At 55.7% G+C, this 18992-nt stretch overlaps 1 protein-coding gene across 1 annotated transcript; it reads left to right on the top strand.

The window, feature by feature from the left end:
- Positions 1 to 1149: 1149 nt before the first annotated feature.
- LOC135269696 (keratinocyte proline-rich protein-like) lies at positions 1150 to 14414 on the top strand. The gene is made up of 2 exons (XM_064364195.1): positions 1150 to 3887; positions 12567 to 14414. The coding sequence occupies exon 2, from the start codon at positions 12899 to 12901 to the stop codon at positions 13484 to 13486; it is 588 nt and encodes a 195-aa protein (XP_064220265.1). The 5' UTR covers positions 1150 to 3887; positions 12567 to 12898; the 3' UTR covers positions 13487 to 14414.
- The last annotated feature ends 4578 nt before the right edge of the window (positions 14415 to 18992 follow it).

Below are 18992 nucleotides of genomic sequence, written 5' to 3' on the forward strand. Positions count from 1 at the left end.
GTGAAGAGTTGACATTCCCTCCTTACTTTGACTACTCCAACCATCCCCGGGTAGGTGTCCCCAAATAAAAACAGATCCCAGATCAGGATAATGGGAGCACCAGGTCTTCCTGAAAGCACTAGCCCTGTTGTAGAACCTAGACAGACACACTGGGAAGTCCTGAATTGTCCCCCCTAAATTCATATGCTGAAGCCCTAACCCCTAAGTGACTATATTAGGAGACAGGACACTTTGGGAGGCAATTAAGATTTTAAAAAAAGGTCAAAAGGGTGGGGCCCTGATCCAACAGGACAGATGTCCTTATAGGAGGAGGAGACACCACCAGACCGCTCTCTCCCCATGCATTCACAGAAGGAAGTCTACGTGAGGACATAAGAAGGCGAGCCAGGAAGAGACCCTCACCAGAAACCAGCCCTACTGGCCCTGGGATTATGGACTTCCAGCCTCCAGGACTGTGAGAAAATAAGTATGTGCAGCTTCAGCCACCCATTATGTTGTTGTGTATATATTTTGTTTGTTCGTTTTTGAGACAGGGTCTCACGTCATCACCCAGGCTAGAGTACAGTGGCGCGATCTCAGCTCACTGCAACTTCTGCCTCCTGGTTTCAAGCAATTCTTGTGCCTCAGCTTCCTGAGTAGCTGGGATTACAGGTGTGCACCACCGTGGCTGGCTCTTTTTTTTTTTTTTTCCTTTCCATCTTTTTTTTTTTTGTATTTTTAGTAGAGACAGTTTCACCATGTTGGCCAGTCTGTTCTTGAACTCCTGATCTCAAATGATCTGCCCACCTTGGCCTTCTGAAGTGCTGGGATTACAGGCATGAGCCACTACACCTGGCCTCTATGTTTTATTCTTACATCACCTGGGGCTGACTAATACATGCACTAAAGAGGAATAAGCTCTCTCAACTTGAGGAGGCTTTCCAGGGTAACCTCAGCCTGTAACCAGGATGTGAGGACACGAGAGACTAACATTGCTCCTGCCGGCCTCTCCTCATACTGCTCAACCTCACAGTCAACTCACACCGAGAATCTGCTCCACCAATATCTGCACACAGCTGTGACATGGCAAAGGCAGAGACACGCGAGGACACTGTGTTCCAAAAACTGCCTCAAAAAAAACAACTCTACCCAGCAACGCGTTGGTGTTCCTCATGTGCTGCCTGCAGGACTTAGCCCTAAATTCAGGCTATGTCATTTCCAGTCTCTTACCTAGAAACAAGGGCCAGAACCAAGGGTGCCATGTTATTCTGACTATTAAGTATGATGGTGCACGTGCAGAGGACTTTGCAAACGATGAATCAGCGTGCATGCACTAGTACATGTCATTCTTCTCTCACCATGGCGTTTTAGGTCCTCACTAACAAATGGACAGCATAAACACCCCGCCTTCCAAAACTGTCTCAAAAGAAACTGCAATACTTAAATTCGGAGTGCATTTGAAGCTTCTTTTCTTAAAAGCATTACAAATACAATAGTAGAAAGAAGAGGTGACACAAATAACCAGGCCAGGATCACAAACGCTCTGCCCAGCGTTTCGAATTCAGGTTGACATGAACAGACTAACCTCCAAAAGTAAACCATTCAGCCAGCCCACCAGGTAATGCAGCTGGGTATGTGTTTAGCTTTGTTTTTTGGTTGTTTTTGCTTTTAAACGTAGCTTCAGGACTACAAATAACTCACTTGACAGAAAATTTACCAAATAAAGAGGGCAACAGACCAAATTCTCCCATTGCTTGGACATCCTGAGGGCAAAGCCTTTCACAACAGACAGAGGTTCTGAGCAGATTTACAAGAATGCCAGAGGTCTCTTAACACTCGCATCTCAGTGGGAGGCTAGAGCCCCAACACTGACAGGCTGGGAACTCAATATTCACATACATGTTCAATAAGTATTTGTTGCACACCCATTGTGTATAAGTGGCAAGACCAGTCTATCCCCAAGGGGTTCAGAATCTATTAAAGAAAAGATGAATGCAAAAAAAAAACCCATAGGGCAGGACACAGTGGCTCAAGCCTATAATCCCAGTATTTTGGAGGTCAAGGCAGGAGGATCACTTGAGCCCAGGAGTTTGAGACCAGCCTTCTGTAGAGACCCCGTCTCTACAAAATAAAAATAAAAAAATTCACTGGGCTTGGTGGTACACACCTGTAGTCCCAGCTACTTGGAGGCCCAGGTGGGAAGACTGCTTGAACTGAGAAGTTCAAGGATGCAGTGAGCTGTGATTGTGCCACTGCACTCCAGCCTGGGTGACAGAGTGAGACCCTACCTTAAAAAAATTAAAATTTTTTTTAAAAATGTAGGAAAGAAGGTCATAGACGACAAATCAGGTACACAAAGAATGTGCTGCAGCAGTTCAAAGATGAAGCCATCCCTGTAGTTGGGAGTTGATATGTGGGGAAGAAAAGAAAGAAGAGATGACCCTTGGGAAGAATAAGAACTCAGGACACCGAGGGGGCTGAGCCAAGGTGGAACACAGAGGCTGTCAGGGACAGTGATGCTGTGTGACATCACTGTGACACTGCTACCTCAATCAAAATAACTTTCATTTCCACAGTTTCAAGGACTGAGATTGTTGAGGTAGGAATGTATGTGCCAGCGCACATGTGTGCAGCTGCGTATCACTGGGTAGAGGTATTACTCATACCTTCAGAAATAATCATACTTTGGAATATGCTCAAAGGAAAACGCAGGAAAAGAAAAAAAGAATCTAAATTTTTTAATTGTGCTCCTATATAGCCTAAAGAAATGCAAAACTAGTTTTGCTTTCACTGCGTACTTTTACAACCACTTAAAAGGCTGTCATGACCTTCTTCTGAGTTGCTTTAACTCACAGATGGAACACCACACATGAAATCATGTTTTAGCTTAGGCCCTTTGAAACATGCCGTGAAGTATTTCGATCACCCATTTTAGGAAAGAGAAACCATTTGGAAGCACCACTCGCAATCCCTCAGGATGGGAAAACTAATTTCCTAAGCCTCTGGAGTGAGTTGTGGCGAGTTTCCAGTTCATTTGTGAAAAAAGTTAGCTTACTTGTTTTCCCAAACATCGGTCATCATCCTCTTCTGCAGTTCCAGCAAGCAATTTTAAGCTCTTCAGTCATTAAGCCTCATTTTTAATATCAGAAAATAATTTCCACAAGCCCTGTCTCCCCCAGTGCACACGGCAAGCCAGTCTGAGCAGTCAGAAAAATGGGTGTCCCATACAGCAACACAGTCTGGTCTAGCCAGGGCAAATTAAGCTAGTGCAAGTGATCAAGTAAAGGAATCCAGTGCATTCTGTGCCGTTCAGGGAGTCTTAGGGTATTTTAAAAGGTTATCCCGTCTGTGTACAGGCAAGGAAGACTTCCAGTGTATTTAATATGGATGATAGTGCATTTCTCAAATATAGTGCTGTGTACATAAGATCTGCTGTGTTTTGGAAAAGCTAAATAACCCAAAATGTAAATGACAGTGCCTGGGTAAATACAGCAAGGTCAAACAGAGCAGGGATGAAGAAGATTTAAGTATGTAGTGTGTCCTAAGCCTGAAAACTGAGCACAACTACCTGAAAGGGGCCTTCAGCAAGTCCCACCATTAATAGGGTCAGTTTCTCCACAAGTGGACAGAGGGGTTTATGCAGCAGCCAACTCTCCCTGATGGTAATTTGTGACCCAATTTCATCCAGTGTTTCATGATCAATCCCTCTGAATGTTTATGAAGCAGGAAAGAAGCTCAGAATCCATGCAAGGCCTCCAGGACAGGAAGTGGGCCAGGCACCTCCACAACTTCCCATGGCCAAAGTTCTCAATTTCAGCCTCAAGTAGCCGCCAAAAGAACACTAAGATTCTGCCACCGTCTGCAATCAAAACTACATCTAACCAACCTCCAGGGGAGAAAATACTGAGGTAGGATTTTCCCTTGTGGTCACTTCTTCACAAGCAGGGTAACACTTGCTTCGCAGGAAATCCCTGTTCCAAACATCAAAAAACCTACATGTCTAGCCCAATCTCCAGATGAAATGCATTTCTTCTCCATGTGTCCCGTGACTGCCATTCTCTTTACAGAAACCTCGCACTGGCTTGAATCCTGTTACTAATTCGCCTGTTTATGAACGCTTGGAAAGTGAATTGAGGGAGTGTTCACAAGCACAGTTCTGTACTGTTAAGTTAAAGCAGCCCAGGTTAATTTCATTTTCAGTCACTTTTCAGACTCGATAACTACATCCAAAACAGAAGCATGAAACACGCCCTGAATCACTTTCATTCCTACACAAAATCCTTTCCGAGAAGCAGGGACTGGGCCTGGGGCCTGGGCCAGGAAGGGACTCCCCTACCTGTGGGTCCCGAGCAAGCCAGGCCCACCGGCTTCTCTGGCTAGTTTCTTTCTGGGTCGAGGGAGGGAGCTGGCCAGTGCGATATTTTAAGCCCCTCCTGCCCACACTAGGGCCTGCTCATCCCATTATGCAGATGCAAACATGGCAGAAGCAACTTTAAACCTGTTGGTAAAATAAAGCCAAATAAAGGGGAATCTGCCAACCTGAATTGTCTGAAGTGGACAAGGCGGACTCCACGCACGCTCAGCTTTGTCCCTGAAGCTATTAACAATATTAGTTTAAGTCAGGTGTCTGGGGTCCACCAGCCAATGACCCCTAGCATCCAGCGCAGACCTTCACAGAGATCCTTATTGTCTACAAGTTAACGTGTGTGGCAAATTAAACCCCTCCACACAATGCCAAGCTAACTGCGTTCGTAAGGCAATTACCGTAGTCCATGCCTTAAAACACACATCAAATGTTTCCAGAACCACTCGGTGGTTAAATCGCCCTGAAAGATACTGAGAGGCAGAGCGATTGTGAGAAACTTTGGTTCAGGTGGCTGTAAGAGTCCTGTAAATCTGGGGCAGGGCGCAGAGCCTGAAGCCGGGCACAAAATCTCCCTTCGCCGACGCGAGGACCTCCTTTATGCGATGTGACAGCAGCTTTGTGCGCGATCATAAATAGTTGTAATAAACACAGTTAAGTTCTCCCGGCTGATCGCGGCCTCCCCCATCCCCGCGCCGGGGCCCTGCGATCCGCGGCTTTTCTTCCCCAGCACACGCGCCCTGGCGACCCAGGCCACTGCACGGTCCTACGCTAGCCCCAAGCTCTGTGCCAGCCGCCGGCCAGCAGGCCAGGAGCTGCCTGCACACCCGGGGGTCTCGAGTCCCCGGGCCCCGCCGCTGGGCCCCCTGCCCTGATCCCCGCCTGCGCCCTTGGCGGGCGTCCCCGCCCCTACGCCGGCCCCCCCGCCCCTACGCCGGCCCCCCCGCCCCTACGCCGGCCCCCCCGCCCCTACGCCGGCCCCCCCGCCCCTACGCCGGGCCCCCCGCCCCTACGCCGGGCCCCCCGCCCCTACGCCGGCCCCCCCGCCCCTACGCCGGCCCCCCCGCCCCTACGCCGGCCCCCCCGCCCCTACGCCGGCCCCCCCGCCCCTACGCCGGCCCCCCCGCCCCTACGCCGGCCCCCCGCCCCTACGCCGGCCCCCCCGCCCCTACGCCGGCCCCCCCGCCCCTACGCCGGCCCCCCCGCCCCTACGCCGGCCCCCCCGCCCCTACGCCGGCCCCCCCGCCCCTACGCCGGCCCCCCCGCCCCTACGCCGGGCCCCCCGCCCCTACGCCGGGCCCCCCGCCCCTACGCCGGGCCCCCCGCCCCTACGCCGGGCCCCCCGCCCCTACGCCGGCCCCCCCGCCCCTACGCCGGCCCCCCCGCCCCTACGCCGGCCCCCCCGCCCCTACGCCGGCCCCCCCGCCCCTACGCCGGCCCCCCCGCCCCTACGCCGGCCCCCCCGCCCCTACGCCGGCCCCCCCCGCCCCTACGCCGGCCCCCCCGCCCCTACGCCGGCCCCCCCGCCCCTACGCCGGCCCCCCCGCCCCTACGCCGGCCCCCCCGCCCCTACGCCGGCCCCCCCGCCCCTACGCCGGCCCCCGATGGTGGGGGGTGGGGACGGAAGGCGGGCCGAAGGTGCCGAGACGGGAGGTGCCGGGCAGCCCCGGTCGGGGGCGCCCAGGCCGCGGCGGGGCCGAGAACCCCGCCGAGCTCCCGACTCTGCCCAACGGCCCCAAGTTTGCGGCCTCCGCCCCGCTCCCACCCGGCCGCGCTTACTTCGCCGTGGGCCGCCCGCAGAGCCGGAGGGCAGCGGCGCGGGTCCCGGGGCGGCGGCCGAGCTGCGCCAGCCCAGGCGCCGCTCCCTCCTCCTGCCGCCAGGCGGACGCTGCCGGCCCGGGCGCCGCGAGCCTCCCTGACGCCGAGCCCTCCCCGCCGCCCGCCGCCGGCCGCCCGCCCGGCCGCGCGACTCCGGCCTAACGATCCCAACTGCGGCTCTGGCGGCTCTGGCGGTGGCGGCGGCGGCGGCGGCTCTGGCGGTGGCGGCGGCGGCGGCGGCTCTGGCGGTGGCGGCGGCGGCGGCGGCTCTGGCGGTGGCGGCTCTGGCGGTTCTAGCGGCGGCTCTGGAGGCTCTGGAGGCTCTGGCGGTGGCGGCGGCGGCTCTGGCGGCGGCTCTGGAGGCTCTGGCGGTGGCGGCGGCGGCTCTGGCGGCGGCGGCGGCTCTGGCGGCGGCTCTGGCGGTGGCAGCAGAGGTGGTGGTGGCTCTGGCGGCGGCGGCGGCGACTCTGGCGGCGGCTCTGGAGGCTCTGGCGGTGGCGGCGGCGGCTCTGGAGGCTCAGGTAGTGGCGGCGGCGGCTCTGGCGGTGGTGGTGGCGGCGACTCTAGCGGTGACGGCTCTGGCGGCGGCTCTGGCGGTGGCGGTGGCGGCGGCGGCTCTGGCGGCGGCTCTGGAGGCTCAGGCGGCGGCGGCTCTGGCGGCGGCTCTGGAGGCTCTGGCGGTGGCGGCGGCGGCGGCTCTGGCGACGGCTCTGGCGGTGGCGGCTCTGGCGGCTCTGGCTGTGGCGGCTCTGGCGGCTCTGGAGGTGGCGGTGGCGGTGGCGGTGGTGGTGGCGGCGGCGGCTCTGGGGGCAGCTCTGGAGACTCTGGCGGTGGCGGCGGCGGCTCTGGCGGCGGCTCTGGCGGTGGCAGCAGAGGTGGTGGTGGCTCTGGCGGCGGCGGCGACTCTGGCGGCTCAGGTGGTGGCGGCGGCGGCTCTGGCGGTGGTGGTGGCGGCGACTCTAGCGGTGACGGCTCTGGCGGCGGCTCTGGCGGTGGCGGTGGCGGTGGCGGCGGCGGCTCTGGCGGGTGGCGGCTCTGGCGGCTCTGGCGGTGGCGGCGGCGGCTCTGGCGGCGGCTCTGGAGGCTCAGGTGGTGGCGGCGGCGGCTCTGGCGGTGGTGGTGGCGGCGACTCTAGCGGTGATGGCTCTGGCGGCGGCTCTGGCGGTGGCGGTGGCGGCGGCGGCTCTGGCGGGTGGCGGCTCTGGCGGCGGCTCTGGAGGCTCTGGCGGTGGCGGCGGCGGCTCTGGAGGCTCTGGCGGTGGCGGCGGCGGCTCTGGCGGCGGCTCTGGAGGCTCTGGCGGTGGTGGCGGCGGCTCTGGCGGCGGCTCTGGAGGCTCAGGCGGTGGCGGCGGCGGCTCTGGCGGTGGCGGCGGCGGCTCTGGCGGTGGCAGCGGCGGCGGCTCTGGCGGTGGCGGTGGCGGCGGCGGCTCTGGAGGCTCTGGCGGTGGTGGCGGCTGCTCTGGCGGTGGTGGCAGCGACTCTGGCGGTGGTGGCAGCGACTCTGGCGGTGGCGGTGGCGGCGGCGGCTCTGGCGGTGGCGGCGGCGGCTCTGGCGGTGGCGGTGGCAGCTCTGGCAGTGGCGGCGGCGGCGGCGCTGGCGGCGGCTCTGGAGGTTCTGGCGGTGGCGGCAGAGGCTCTGGCGGTGGCAGTGGCGGCTGTGGCGGTGGCGGCTCTGGCGATGGCGGCTCTGGCGGCGGCGGCTCTGCAGGCTCGGGCGGTGGCGGCTATGGCGGCGGCTCTGGAGGCTCTGGCGGTGGCGGCGGCTCTAGCGGCTCTGGCAGCGGCTCTGGCGGCTCTGGCGGTGGCGGAAGCGGTGGCGGCGGCGGCGGCTCTGGCAGACCATCCACCCCGCAGCCATCAGCCTGGAAGGGGCGCTTGGCCCACATCCAAAGGCCTCCTAGTGAACTGTAGACTAAAAAAGAGATTATGTTACAGTGTCTCTAAAACATACCTTCCTATTAACTTATTTGGTCTCTAGTGAAGACTGTGATTTAAAAAAGCAATGTCCCACTTACCAGTACTCTAGTTGAGAATTGCTTTATACTTTAGAAGTCTTTCCTTTTAGTTTTATTTTTGAGACAAAGTCTCACTCTGTCGCCCAGGCTGGAATGCAGTGACAGGATCTTGGCTCACTGCAACCTCTGCTGCCTCCTGGGTTCAAGTGACTCTCTTGCCTCAGCCTCCCTGGTAGCTGGGATTACATGCATGTGCCAACATGCCCAGCTAATTTTTATATTTTTAGCAGAGATGGGGTTTCACCATGTTGGCCAGACTGGTCTCAGACCCCTGACCTCAAGTGATCCACTCATCTTGGCCTTCTAAAATGTTGGGATTACAGGCGTGAGCCACCATGCCCGGCTAGAAGTCTTCCCTTTTAAAACATGCATGTAAACACTGAATGACTAGGCTGTAAGTAACAGGAGCCCTCTTTCAATGGTAATCTACTCAGCACTTCACTATTGGAAAAAAGTAGCAAATGCAGGAAAAAGTAAATTTTACTAACTTTTTAAAAAGTAATTTGAACACATGGCTCTTAGTGCAGATTCTTTACCCAATATTCTACACACTTAGCACTATAAAATGAGGATGCACATTCAGAAAGATGACTTGGAGACATGAGGCACCCAACATCAAAAAGGGACTCATTTCATTTACTGCACTGGGCTTTCCAAGGTGAGCTATCTGCCTACAATATGTGTACATATTTTTGAATTTCAACTTATGTTCCAGCTGAAAGGAATTTCTGGTTAATCCTTAACCAACATGAAAATTTAATTTAGTAAAACAGCTCCTTCCTGAGGCATTCTGATTGAGGGTTATTGTAGCTAACAGAAACATCTTATCCACGATGTTCACCTAAAGGCGGATTTCAAAATGAAAATTTGCATAAAATCTTAGCTTTCGTAAAGTTACAGAGCTCTCTTAAAATTGTTCCTATCTGAAACTATCTCTGCCCTGCTGCTAACAATCAAAAACAAAATAAAGTTTGATTATTTTTATTTTTCAGATCAAGCAGCTGTTAAAATTTAAAGTTATGATGTGTAACGTTGATCAGCACAGGCAGTGTCTGACAAAACTCATACTGAAAAATAGGCCAGTGTTTAAGTGCACTTATGTTCCCTTGTTTCTTTGGTACCCTAACATACATTCAACTTTATAGTGTTATTTCATCTTCTTTTCCTTTATTTACACAATTAGAGCACAGTTACTTCCAGAAGTCCAGATGACAATTCTTAGAAGCAGGGGAATCGTATTGGTCATCCATAGAGGACACCCCACTTTTTGGGTGTGTGTATATGAAATCTAACTCTTTGTAGTGGTAGTTTGTAAGAAGTTAATCTTGCCAGTCACTGAGAGATGGGATTTATGGGTTTCTAAACTGTCCCCACTTGGGTCTGAAGAGGTCGTGGGAAGGTACTTTGTAGTTTGGCTATGAAATCACTGTGCCACCTTAAGACTTTTTCCCAAAACCCATCGGTATGCTGCATCCGGGCCCATCTTACATGCAACAATACATAAAGACTCAGAGAGAAGGAGGAAGATTTACCAATCAAACAGAGAGTAAAAATAAACTAATAAACAAAAAGCAGGAGATGCAATTCTCGCCTCTGATAAAGTAGACTTTAAAGCAACAAAGATCAAAAGAGGCGAGGAATGACATTACATAATGGCAAAAAGATCAATGCAACAAGAAGAGCTAACGATTCTATAGATCAACGAGATAGAAAATTAACAAGGATATTCAGAACTTGAACTCAGACCCGGAACAAGTAAACTTAATAAACATTTATAGAACTCTCCACTTCAAATACACAAAACATACATTACCACCTCACACCTATTCCAAAGGTGACTACATAATTGGAAGTAAATCACTCCTCAGTAATCGCATAGCATTTCATAGGTTTAAATGAAATATTGGTTGGCTGTTTGTTTCTCATCTTCCCTTATTCCTTCCTGACTACATCATTAAGTATAATTATCAGTATAAAAGAGGTTTTCAATACCCATTACTAAATTGCATTCTAGCCTGGGCAAGAAAGCAATACTCCCATTCTCTCTCCCTCTTTCTTTTCCTTCTCCCTCCTCCCCATTCTCTCTCTCTCTTTCTCTTCCTTTTTCCTCCTTCCTATTCTCTCTCTCTTTCTCTTTAAAAAAAAAAAAAAAAAAAAAAAAAAAGAAGTGGGACCAGGCCTGGGAAAGTGTGCGCAGGGACAGCGAGACCACTGAGCATGCTGGTGGGGCCTGGCACAATCAGGAAAATCCTTCTCCCCACGTTCCTCATTGTGTTTATTACACAAAGTTTGTAGTGTGGATATTCGGAGTGATGGCTTTTAATGCGTTCATGATCCAGGACCTGAGGACGATGGAGCATGCTGTGATTGGCTACTGTAATAAAATGTGGAGCATCTAGGAAGACAAGGTGGAAATTGTGGGGATCTGACAGCTGGATGAGGATGACTGGGAGCACAGAGGCTGAAGGACCCATCCCTGTATCCTGATCTTAATCAGCGACTTATATTAATAAGCTTTTACATTCAGATATCACTCCAATATTCATTGAAAATAACCATTTTTGGAGTCAGTAAATGAATTCAACATAATTTTTGTTTCTAAAATAGTCTTCTTAGAGGTATCATGTTATCCTCTAAAGAAATTTCATTAAATACCTATTTTATCCAAGAGTTAGCTCCTTTACCAATGGAGCCAATGTATTCATATTCTAGCTTATCTTCTTTTTAATAATTAAAATCAACAAAACATCTATCTCTGATGCCTAATAGCAACAAAGAAGAGTAATGAGTCACCGTGGTTTATCCCAGTTCTAGCACTCTTTCCTGTTTCCAGTAGTTTCTGGAGCAGCCAAAATCAAATCTTCTTTTACGCAAATATTCTAAATAAATCCAAAGTGAGTTCACTCATGTTTCCTCAGCAGAAACCCCTAAATTACATACATAACCTCTTCTTTTCCCTCCTTGCTGCCTCACAATCCCTCTTCCTTGGAGAAAATAATTTTTGCATCAATGGTCTCATTAGTTCTCTCATTCTACAGTGTTTATGGGTTATTACAATCACTTCTTCCCTCCAGTTTCAGCAAAACAACCTAGTGTCTATCATCCCTATTACTACATCTCTTTTTCCTTTCCTTCCTGAAGAAAACATGCTGTAGAATTAAAGCAAAATTACACTGTCCCTTGAGCTTGCTATGTCTTGAATTGCTCTTCAGAGGTTCTTCTATTTAATTTCAATGTAGAAAAGTTTATAATCATACTACTCAGATCATGGACAAGGACCAGCAGCATCACTGGTGCTAAATAACTTATTACAAATGCAGAATCTCAGGCTTCCTGAATCACAATGTACACTTTCAATGAGCCCTCTGCTGATTTACTTGAGAAGGGAAGTTGTCTTTTATCCTGAGTGAACATCACATTAAATGTGTATTGCAAAATTACCTATCCCAGATTTTGATCCATCCTTTTTTCCTGTGGCTGTATTTGAAACAGGATCTTTCTTGTCATGTGTGGCCTGAATGGGATTTGAAGCAAAATAATCAGCACATAAAGTATATTTCACAGACTATACAGTTAATAGTTCAAAAGACAAATGAGAGTGTAATTACCTTTGAGGCCCGTTCTTTCTGAGAAGACACTGAAAAGAGAAAGGGATACATAATAAATCATATGTAAATATGATAAAGATATCCATACATTGATGCAGTGTTAGCATCAACCTGTATTTTCCTGCCTGTATTAGTGTAGGCTTTGATGTTTCATACTTTCTGTCTTGGGACAGGAACGTGACAGAAAAACACTGAAGAAAACAGGAAAACAGGCTTCCAAGAGTTAGCTCCTTGAACAACAAAGACAATGTATTCATATTCAAGTTTATCTCATTTTTGTAACTAAAACAAGAAAATATATCTCTCTGTTGCCTAACAGTAACAAAGAGGAGCAATGAGTCAGTGTGGTTTATCTCAATTCCAGCACTCTTTCTGCTTCCAGTAGTTCCTGGAGCAGCCACAGTCAAATCTTCTTTTATGCAAATATTCTAAATGCATCTGAAGGGAGTTCACTCAGGTTTCCTCAGCAGAATCCCCAAAATTGCATAAATACCTTCTTCTTTTCCCTCCTTCCTGCCTCACAATCTCTCCTCCTTAAGGAAAGTAATTACTCCATCAGTGGTGTCCTTAGTTGTTGTTCTACAGTGTTTACGGGTTATTACGATCACTTCTTCCCTCTGGTTTTGGCAATATCGTCTGAGGCCTATAATTTCTATTACTTCATCTCCTCTTTTCCCTCTTGATGAAAACATGCTGTAGAACTAAAGCAAAATTATGCTGTCCCCTGAGTCTGGTATGTCTTCAACTGCTCTTTAATGGTTCTTCTTCCCAATTTCAATGTAGGGAAGTCTATAATGTTACTACTCAGATCAAGGCCAAGGACCAGCAGCATCAGCATCAACCGAGAAATTATTACGAATGCAGAAACCCAGGCCTGCTCAATCACAATGCGCAGCTTCACTGAGCCTTCTGCTGATTTGTTCAAAAAATAGAAGTTCTCTTCAATCTTGAGGGAACATGACATTAAATGTGTATTGCAAAATTACCTGTCCCAGATTGGTCTCCATCCTTTACTTCTCTGGCTATAACTGAAACAGATGTTTTCTTGTCACGTGGAGCCTGAATGGAATTTGAAACAAAATAATCAATATTATTGATTTGAGCCACCGTCAAAGATGCCAGAGCTGCCGCCGCCAGAGCCACCGTCAAAGCTGCCAGAGCCGCCGCCAGAGCCAGAGCTGCCGACAGAGCCGCCACCAGAGCCGCCAAAGCCAGAGCCGCCAGAGCCACTGCCAGAGCTGCCAGAGCCATCGCCATCGCCAAAGCCGCTGTCGCCAGAGCTGCCAGAGCCACTGCCAGAGCCGCCAGAGCCGCCGTCGCCAGAGCCACACCCAGAGCCACCAGAGCTGCCAGAGCCTGCAGAGTGCCCAGCCCCAGATTCTGTGCCCGCAATTCAGGAGCAGCGGGCCAGAGCAGCGCAGTCGACGGGGCCCTTGGACATGGCCGGGCACGGCTCTGGGAAGCCACGTCAGCCCAAGGGGGCCGCAGCTGCAACCGCCACCAGCACATGGACCAGCGGTCGCCGTGGACTCGGAATCCCCCACCAGGACTGCGTGGACCCCGGAGCCAGCTGGGCAGCGAGCGGCACGTCAGGCAGTCAGCGGCAGGAGCGCAGGGCCTGGACTTCAGCTCCCCGAATTATGGCTAAAGTTAGAAGCTTTAACGTAGGTGATTTCTTAGTCCACAACTTGCTGGGTTCTTAGTCCACAACTTGCTGCCGAGGAACTGCCTACAGACTAGCAAGGACTGTTCGATCTGGCAGCGGACGAACCATCCCTTGGGGCACTTGTGGGGCGACGGCTAAGCGTGTGCCGAATACGATATCAAACGACGTCATCTGAAAAGGATCCACAGAGCTACCGGACGATGCAGCACAAAGTCGGGCTGTGGTCTGGCGGCTGCACCAGCGCAGGGAGGTCCGCGTGTCGGGAGCCGGTGGAGGAAAGTAAGGGGGCGCGGGTGACAGTCAGACGGGCCCTGGGGCAGCGAGGAGCCTCGCGCTCCAAGGAGCGCAGCCAGCCTGAGGCACCTCTGCAGCAACCGCTGCCTGCACGTGGCCCGCTAGAGAGCCATTGTCACCGTTTCTCTGCCTCGGGCCTGTGACGCGGGACGGCTGAGGTGAGCGCGCACGCTGGTCCTAACAGTTCTGTTGGGCGTTTCCGTGGAGACGCGGGAGGCACTGAGCTTCTGTGCGAAGGTCCGTGGCCTGAGCGCGTTATTGTTGTACTTCGGAGGCCGCGATCCCCGAAGACATGGCAAAAGGTAGAACCTTTAACGTAGGTGGTTTCATCGTCCACAACTTGCTGCCGAGGAACCGCCTACAGACTAGCAAGGACTGTTCGATCTGGCAGCGGACGAACCATCCCTTGCGGCACTTGTGGGGCGACGGCTTCTCGTGTGCTGAATACATTAAACGACGTCATCTGAAAAGGATCCACAGAGCTGCCATCTATGGTTAGCTGGAGAAACTGGACACCATTCTGATCACGGAAAATTGCACTGATGAGAAAGACAAGAAAAACAGGTAAGGGGGCTGGGAGCTGGGGCTGCGGGAGGAGGCCTTCGGATGTGGGCCAAGCGCCCCTTCCAGGCTGAGGGCTGCGGGGTGGATGGTCTGGGGCTCAGGGTATGGATGTGGGGGAGAGGGTGTACCTGACAGGGGTGGCGCCGCCAGAGATGCCACCAGAACCGCCAGATCCATCAGAGCCAGAGCTGCCAGAGCTGCCAGAGCCAGAGCCGCCAGAGCCAGAGCCGCCAGAGCTGCCAGAGCCAGAGCCACCAGAGCCGCCGCCGCCAGAGCCGCCAGAGCCGACACCGCCAGAGCCAGGGCCGCCAGAGCTGCCAGAGCCAGAGCTGCCAGAGCTGCCGCCAGAGCCGCCTCCACCACAACCAGAGCCGCCAGAGCCGCCACCGCCAGAGCCAGGGCTGCCAGATCCGCCAGAGCCAGAGCCGCCAGAGCCGCCGCCAGAGCCGCCTCCACCACCGCCAGAGCTGCCAGAGCCGCCTCCACCAGAGCCAGAGCCGCCAGAGCTGCCAGAGCCGCCGCCAGAGCCAGAGACGCCAGAGCCAGAGCCTCCAGAGCTGTCAGAGCCAGAGCCGCCGCCAGAGCTGCCAGAGCCGCCGCCAGAGCCGCCAGAGTCGCCAGAGCCAGAGCCGCCGCCAGAGCCTAGTGCCCATCATCATGGACCCCGGGACGATGCAGCACAAAGTCGGGCTGTGGCCTGGCGGTTGCACCAGCGCACGTAGTTACGCGTGTCGGGAGCCGGTGGAGGAAAGTAAGGGGGCGCCGGCGACAGTCAGACGGGAGCCGGTGGAGGAAAGTAAGGGGGCGCGGGCGACAGTCAGACCGGCCCTGGGGCAGCGAGGAGCCTCGCGCTCCAAGGAGCCCAGCCAGCCTGAGGCGCCTCTGCAGCAACCGCCGCCTGCACGTGGGCCCGCTAGAGAGCCATTGTCACCGTTTCTCTGCCTCGGGCCTGGGACGCGGGACGGCTGAGGTGAGCGCGTTATTGTTGTAATTTGGAGGCCGCGATCCCCGAAGACGTGGCAAAAGGTAGAACCTTTAACGTAGGTGGTTTCATCGTCCACAACTTGCTGCCGAGGAACCGCCTACAGACTAGCAAGGACTGTTCGATCTGGCAGCGGACGAACCATCCCTTGCCGCACTTGTGGGGCGACGGCTTCTCGTGTGCTGAATACATTAAACGACGTCATCTGAAAAGGATCCACAGAGCTGCCGTCTATGGTTAGCTGGAGAAACTGGACACCATTCTGATCACGGAAAATTGCACTGATGAGAAAGACAAGAAAAACAGGTAAGGGGGCTGGGAGCTGGGGCTGCGGGAGGAGGCCTTCGGATGTGGGCCAAGCGCCCGTTCCAGGCTGAGGGCTGCGGGGTGGATGGTCTGGGGCTCAGGGTATGGATGTGGGGGAGAGTGTGTACCTGACAGGGGTGGCGCCGACAGAGCTGCCACCAGAGCCGCCAGATCCGTCAGAGCCAGAGCCGCCAGAGCCGCCGCCGCCAGAGCCACCAGAGCCGCTGCCGCCAGAGCCGCCACCGCCAGAGACAGAGCCACTAGAGCCAGGGCCGCCAGAGCCAGAGCCACCAGAGCCTCCGCCAGAGCCGCCTCCACCACAACCAGAGACGCCAGAGCTGCCACCGCCAGAGCCAGGGCCGCCAGATCCGCCAGAGCCAGAGCCGCCAGAGCCGCCTCCACCACCGCCAGAGCTGCCAGAGCCGCCTCCACCAGAGCCACTGCCGCCAGAGCCAGAGCCGCCAGAGCTGCCAGAGCCGCCGCCAGAGCCAGAGACGCCAGAGCCAGAGCCGCCAGAGCCGTCAGAGCCAGAGCCGCCAGAGCCGTCAGAGCCAGAGCCGCCGCCAGAGCCTAGTGCCCATCATAATGGACCCCGGGACGATGCAGCACAAAGTCGGGCTGTGGCCTGGCGGCTGCACCAGCACATGGAGGTCCGCGTGTCGGGAGCCGGTGGAGGAAAGTAAGGGGGCGCGGGCGACAGACGGGCCCTGGGGCAGCGAGGAGCCTCGCGCTCCAAGGAGCCCAGCCAGCCTGAGGCGCCTCTGCAGCAACCGCCGCCTGGACGTGGCCCGCTAGAGAGCCATTGTCACCGTTTCTCTGCCTCGGGCCTGGGACGCGGGACGGCTGAGGTGAGTGCGTTATTGTTGTACTTCGGAGGCCGCGATCCCCGAAGACATGGCAAAAGGTAGAACCTTTAACGTAGGTGGTTTCATCGTCCACAACTTGCTGCCGAGGAACCGCCTACAGACTAGCAAGGACTGTTCGATCTGGCAGCGGACGAACCATCCCTTGCGGCACTTGTGGGGCGACGGCTTCTCGTGTGCTGAATACATTAAACGACGTCATCTGAAAAGGATCCACAGAGCTGCCATCTATGGTTAGCTGGAGAAACTGGACACCATTCTGATCACGGAAAATTGCACTGATGAGAAAGACAAGAAAAACAGGTAAGGGGGCTGGGAGCTGGGGCTGCGGGAGGAGGCCTTCGGATGTGGGCCAAGCGCCCCTTCCAGGCTGAGGGCTGCGGGGTGGATGGTCTGGGGCTCAGGGTATGGATGTGGGGGAGAGGGTGTACCTGACAGGGGTGGCGCCGCCAGAGATGCCACCAGAACCGCCAGATCCATCAGAGCCAGAGCTGCCAGAGCTGCCAGAGCCAGAGCCGCCAGAGCCAGAGCCGCCAGAGCTGCCAGAGCCAGAGCCACCAGAGCCGCCGCCGCCAGAGCCGCCAGAGCCGACACCGCCAGAGCCAGGGCCGCCAGAGCTGCCAGAGCCAGAGCTGCCAGAGCTGCCGCCAGAGCCGCCTCCACCACAACCAGAGCCGCCAGAGCCGCCACCGCCAGAGCCAGGGCTGCCAGATCCGCCAGAGCCAGAGCCGCCAGAGCCGCCGCCAGAGCCGCCTCCACCACCGCCAGAGCTGCCAGAGCCGCCTCCACCAGAGCCAGAGCCGCCAGAGCTGCCAGAGCCGCCGCCAGAGCCAGAGACGCCAGAGCCAGAGCCTCCAGAGCTGTCAGAGCCAGAGCCGCCGCCAGAGCTGCCAGAGCCGCCGCCAGAGCCGCCAGAGTCGCCAGAGCCAGAGCCGCCGCCAGAGCCTAGTGCCCATCATCATGGACCCCGGGACGATGCAGCACAAAGTCGGGCTGTGGCCTGGCGGTTGCACCAGCGCACGTAGTTACGCGTGTCGGGAGCCGGTGGAGGAAAGTAAGGGGGCGCCGGCGACAGTCAGACGGGAGCCGGTGGAGGAAAGTAAGGGGGCGCGGGCGACAGTCAGACCGGCCCTGGGGCAGCGAGGAGCCTCGCGCTCCAAGGAGCCCAGCCAGCCTGAGGCGCCTCTGCAGCAACCGCCGCCTGCACGTGGGCCCGCTAGAGAGCCATTGTCACCGTTTCTCTGCCTCGGGCCTGGGACGCGGGACGGCTGAGGTGAGCGCGTTATTGTTGTAATTTGGAGGCCGCGATCCCCGAAGACGTGGCAAAAGGTAGAACCTTTAACGTAGGTGGTTTCATCGTCCACAACTTGCTGCCGAGGAACCGCCTACAGACTAGCAAGGACTGTTCGATCTGGCAGCGGACGAACCATCCCTTGCCGCACTTGTGGGGCGACGGCTTCTCGTGTGCTGAATACATTAAACGACGTCATCTGAAAAGGATCCACAGAGCTGCCGTCTATGGTTAGCTGGAGAAACTGGACACCATTCTGATCACGGAAAATTGCACTGATGAGAAAGACAAGAAAAACAGGTAAGGGGGCTGGGAGCTGGGGCTGCGGGAGGAGGCCTTCGGATGTGGGCCAAGCGCCCGTTCCAGGCTGAGGGCTGCGGGGTGGATGGTCTGGGGCTCAGGGTATGGATGTGGGGGAGAGTGTGTACCTGACAGGGGTGGCGCCGACAGAGCTGCCACCAGAGCCGCCAGATCCGTCAGAGCCAGAGCCGCCAGAGCCGCCGCCGCCAGAGCCACCAGAGCCGCTGCCGCCAGAGCCGCCACCGCCAGAGACAGAGCCACTAGAGCCAGGGCCGCCAGAGCCGCCAGAGCCAGAGCCACCAGAGCCTCCGCCAGAGCCGCCTCCACCACAACCAGAGACGCCAGAGCTGCCACCGCCAGAGCCAGGGCCGCCAGATCCGCCAGAGCCAGAGCCGCCAGAGCCGCCTCCACCACCGCCAGAGCTGCCAGAGCCGCCTCCACCAGAGCCACTGCCGCCAGAGCCAGAGCCGCCAGAGCTGCCAGAGCCGCCGCCAGAGCCAGAGACGCCAGAGCCAGAGCCGCCAGAGCCGTCAGAGCCAGAGCCGCCAGAGCCGTCAGAGCCAGAGCCGCCGCCAGAGCCTAGTGCCCATCATAATGGACCCCGGGACGATGCAGCACAAAGTCGGGCTGTGGCCTGGCGGCTGCACCAGCACATGGAGGTCCGCGTGTCGGGAGCCGGTGGAGGAAAGTAAGGGGGCGCGGGCGACAGACGGGCCCTGGGGCAGCGAGGAGCCTCGCGCTCCAAGGAGCCCAGCCAGCCTGAGGCGCCTCTGCAGCAACCGCCGCCTGGACGTGGCCCGCTAGAGAGCCATTGTCACCGTTTCTCTGCCTCGGGCCTGGGACGCGGGACGGCTGAGGTGAGTGCGTTATTGTTGTACTTCGGAGGCCGCGATCCCCGAAGACATGGCAAAAGGTAGAACCTTTAACGTAGGTGGTTTCATCG

Source organism: Aotus nancymaae, unplaced genomic scaffold (genome assembly GCF_030222135.1).
Source record: "Aotus nancymaae isolate 86718 unplaced genomic scaffold, 86718_ANA_hifiasm-v0.15.2.pri h1tg000057l, whole genome shotgun sequence".
Classification (NCBI taxonomy): domain Eukaryota; kingdom Metazoa; phylum Chordata; class Mammalia; order Primates; family Aotidae; genus Aotus; species Aotus nancymaae.

Excerpts from the sequence above, each read along its gene's own strand:
- LOC135269696 (XM_064364195.1), top strand. The coding sequence starts at position 12,899 with ATGCCAGAGCTGCCGCCGCCAGAGCCACCGTCAAAGCTGCCAGAGCCG.